The sequence below is a fragment of the Hipposideros armiger genome, unplaced genomic scaffold (assembly GCF_001890085.2).
Source record: "Hipposideros armiger isolate ML-2016 unplaced genomic scaffold, ASM189008v1 scaffold_1225, whole genome shotgun sequence".
NCBI lineage: Eukaryota > Metazoa > Chordata > Mammalia > Chiroptera > Hipposideridae > Hipposideros > Hipposideros armiger.
The window spans coordinates 394,722-397,909 of NW_017732575.1; the positions used below are offsets into that span (position 1 = coordinate 394,722).

General features: G+C 46.0%; 1 protein-coding gene across 1 annotated transcript in view; it reads right to left on the minus strand.

The window, feature by feature from the left end:
* LOC109376861 (treacle protein-like) overlaps window positions 1-3,188 on the minus strand; it is a gene marked incomplete at its 5' end in the record, with an annotated part of 49,023 nt that overhangs the window by 29,550 nt on the left and 16,285 nt on the right. Inside the window, 3 exons of the mRNA XM_019632999.1 lie at window positions 467-667; window positions 802-975; window positions 1,170-1,307. Of these exons, the coding sequence (XP_019488544.1) occupies window positions 467-667; window positions 802-975; window positions 1,170-1,307 (513 nt within the window). The remainder of the gene's footprint in view (window positions 1-466; window positions 668-801; window positions 976-1,169; window positions 1,308-3,188) is intronic.

The following is a 3,188-nucleotide window of genomic DNA, read 5'->3' on the forward strand; positions in this document are numbered from 1 at the left end:
AGAGATTCCTTAAGCTCAGCATCATTGGTGACCCTGATTTCTTTCATCTCCGTGCTCCACCTGCCTCATCGTCACAGCAGGGCTGCCGTGTCTCCCTGAAGAGATAGGATATCCCCCAGCCGGCTTCACCGATACCACCGTCCAAGCCTCCCAATGACTCTGACTCTGACATATTTTAGGCCTCATGAGCCTTGGCGGGGATTTCTGGCTTAGCCTTCCATGGGACTGTTATGTCCACTCAAGCTGTGGAGGCCTTGGTAGATATGGGAGTGCTTAGGACACTTTTCATTAGGGAGGCTTTGATTTGGGGTCTTTACAACAGGTTTCACCTAAGGATTGTGGAGGGCATCCTGGAGCTAGAGCCATAATCTGGTCTTCCTTCCCCACCTGGTTCTGAGCCCAAGTTCTGACTGAGGAATGAGTGGCAGTCGCCTGGCACTGTAGCTGCTTCCTTCTGGAGTCTCACCTGGGCTGGGGTCACAGCCCCTGGTGCCTCCCCATCACTGTCCGACTCTTCCTCGCTGCTGCTCTCCGAGTCCTTCTGCTGCTTAGCTTGGGGGGCTGTGGGTCCTGTCTTCCCGGGGGGTGCTGGGGCAGCCCCTTTCCTGGGGGACCCCTTGGGAGCTGAGGCAGTTCTGAGCTGGGTGGTCTTCCCTGAGGGCTTTGCCTGGGGTGACAGAAACACAATCAGGGAAGGGAATCCAGAGGGAGAGCTGGATGGGGCATCTGCAGCGGTGTGATGGGCGGCTCCTGGCACAGTGGGGAGGCACAGGGCTGCTCTCCGCCCTCCCTGGGCCTCACCTGAGCAGATGCGTCCCCCTCACTGTCCGACTCCTCCTCACTGCTCTCTGAGTCTTCAACTGGCTCCTGCTGGGCCTGGGCTGCTGTGGCCACTGCCTTCCCCACAGCTGGCACGGACACCTGGCCCCTCACGGAGAGAGCATTGCTCTGGGGGGTTCTCACTGGTGGCTTTACCTGAATCAAAAGGAGGTACCACTATTGAAGAAGGAAGTGGACAACATGGTTCTTTCTAGGTTAAACCCTACTCATGGCGTGACGGTGGCGAGGGCACTCCCGCCTGTGCAGGGCCCTGTCCAGGCTGGGGCCACCGCTTGGTCTGCCTCTCGGCCACACCCCTGGCACCTCCTGTGACTTCTGGTCCCACTTGCCTTGTCTGGAGACACCTGTTTGGCTTGAGCAGCTGCAGCGACCACTTTCCCGGAAGCTGACGCTGTCCCTTTGGCTGAAGCCCCTCTAATAGAAGCTGGGTTGGCTTTGCTCTGAGAGGTTTTCACAGAGGCCTTCACCTGGAAGGAGAAAGAATTACGGATGTGAGAAGGTGAGATGCAGTACAGCAGTCAGACAAGAACACTGATTCTGGAGTCAGATGCCTGAATTTGATTCTAGCACCTCCATTTAGTAGCTGTGTGAACCTGGGCAAACCATTTGATCTCACTGGGCTTCAGTTTCCTCTTCTGTAAAATAGGGGTAACAATAAGGCCCACCCACAGGGTTACTGCGAGGATGAAGTGAGAGACTTGCAGTGTTTAACATGGTTTCTGGTACATAATAAACACTTGAACTCATTATTGTGAGCACTTTTCTTAGTGTCAGCTAAGCACAAGACTAGCCAAAGCAAAGGTGTTTTGTAGGCTCCCTTTCAGCTAGGTGGCCATAGGATTAAGTCCTAGCTAACGGGATGTGTAAGTCGAGTACACATTCGACTTTCTTACACACGTAGGAAATGTGTCTTCTTCCTCCTAGCTGGCTGGAATGCTGAGGTAATAGCTGGAGCTTAAGCAGCCATATGAATGTCTATGAGGTGGGAGCCAGGTACTGAAGATGGCAGAACAAGATAGAAAACCACTGTTGTTTGAGTTTTTCTTCAGCTTAAACTAATATCCAGGGAATTCCCCAAATGCCTGTCAGAGTCCCCAGCAAATGCAGATCTAGAGAGATGAGAGCAGTAAAGAGTGAAATCCTTGACAGGGGTATGAAAGCAAGCCCTGCTAAATGAAATAGAATGAGGAATTTGGCAGCAGGTCAAGGCCTCTGCCTCAGTCAGAGATGTCATTTGATCAGTACCAGAAGAAATCCCCCACATCCTAGATTCCCTCTTCCACACAAGAACAAATGAAATTAAGTCAGGACTTAAAGAAAATCCCCTAAAGCATAGATTATGTACGATTCAAGGCCAAGGTGCTCATCAGTATAGCACTCAGGTCATCCAGAGGGGAGTAATATCTTTTACACAGACAAAGGATACTAAGGCTAACCTGACCTAACAAGTCGCCATAAATGTTAAAGGGCCGAAATCATATATAATATGTTCTTCAGCCACAACCGGATTAAAATAGAAACCAACAACAGAAAAAAATGTGCCCAATCCCAGATATTTGGAAATTAACCTACTTCTAAACCCACAGTTCAAAGAATAAAAATAAAAACTATAACATTTCAAATTTCATGGGCTGAAGTTAATGCAGTCCTTAGAGGGAAATTTATAGCTTTACATACTTATATTAGAAAGAGTGAAAGTAAAAAATTTATATCCTCTCCTTAAGAAGCTAGAAAAAGAAGAGCAAATCGAACCCAAAGTAAAGGAAGGAATAGTAAAGATCAGAGTGGAAATTAATGAACTAAAAAGAGAAAAATGATAAAGAAAACTCAATGAAATCAAAAGTTGTTTCCTTGAAAAGCACAACAAAATTGTTAAGTCTTGAACTAGACTGACAAAGAAATAGGAGAAGACAAAAATGACCAAAAATTAGAAAAGAAAGCAGGACATCACTACAGACTCTACAGAAATTAAAAGAATTAGAAGGGAATATTATGAATGAATTCATGCCAACAAAATTGACAACTGAGATGAAAACAAATTTCTAGAAAGGCACAAATTATTAACTATGCACGAATTAAAAGGCATAAAATGTAAACTGATTTAAGAAGGAAAAAAATCTGAATAGACCAATATTGATTAAAGAAATTGATTTAGTAATTAACTCCCCCCACTCCAAAAGAGCCCAGGCCTAGATGGCTTCACTGGTGAACTCTATTAAGAAAGAAATAGTACCAATTGAATATATATATATATATATATATATATATATATATATATATATATATAGTCATGGGACGTGGAGTACAGTGTGTGAGTGGAGTCAAGGGATTTGTAATAGATATGTATG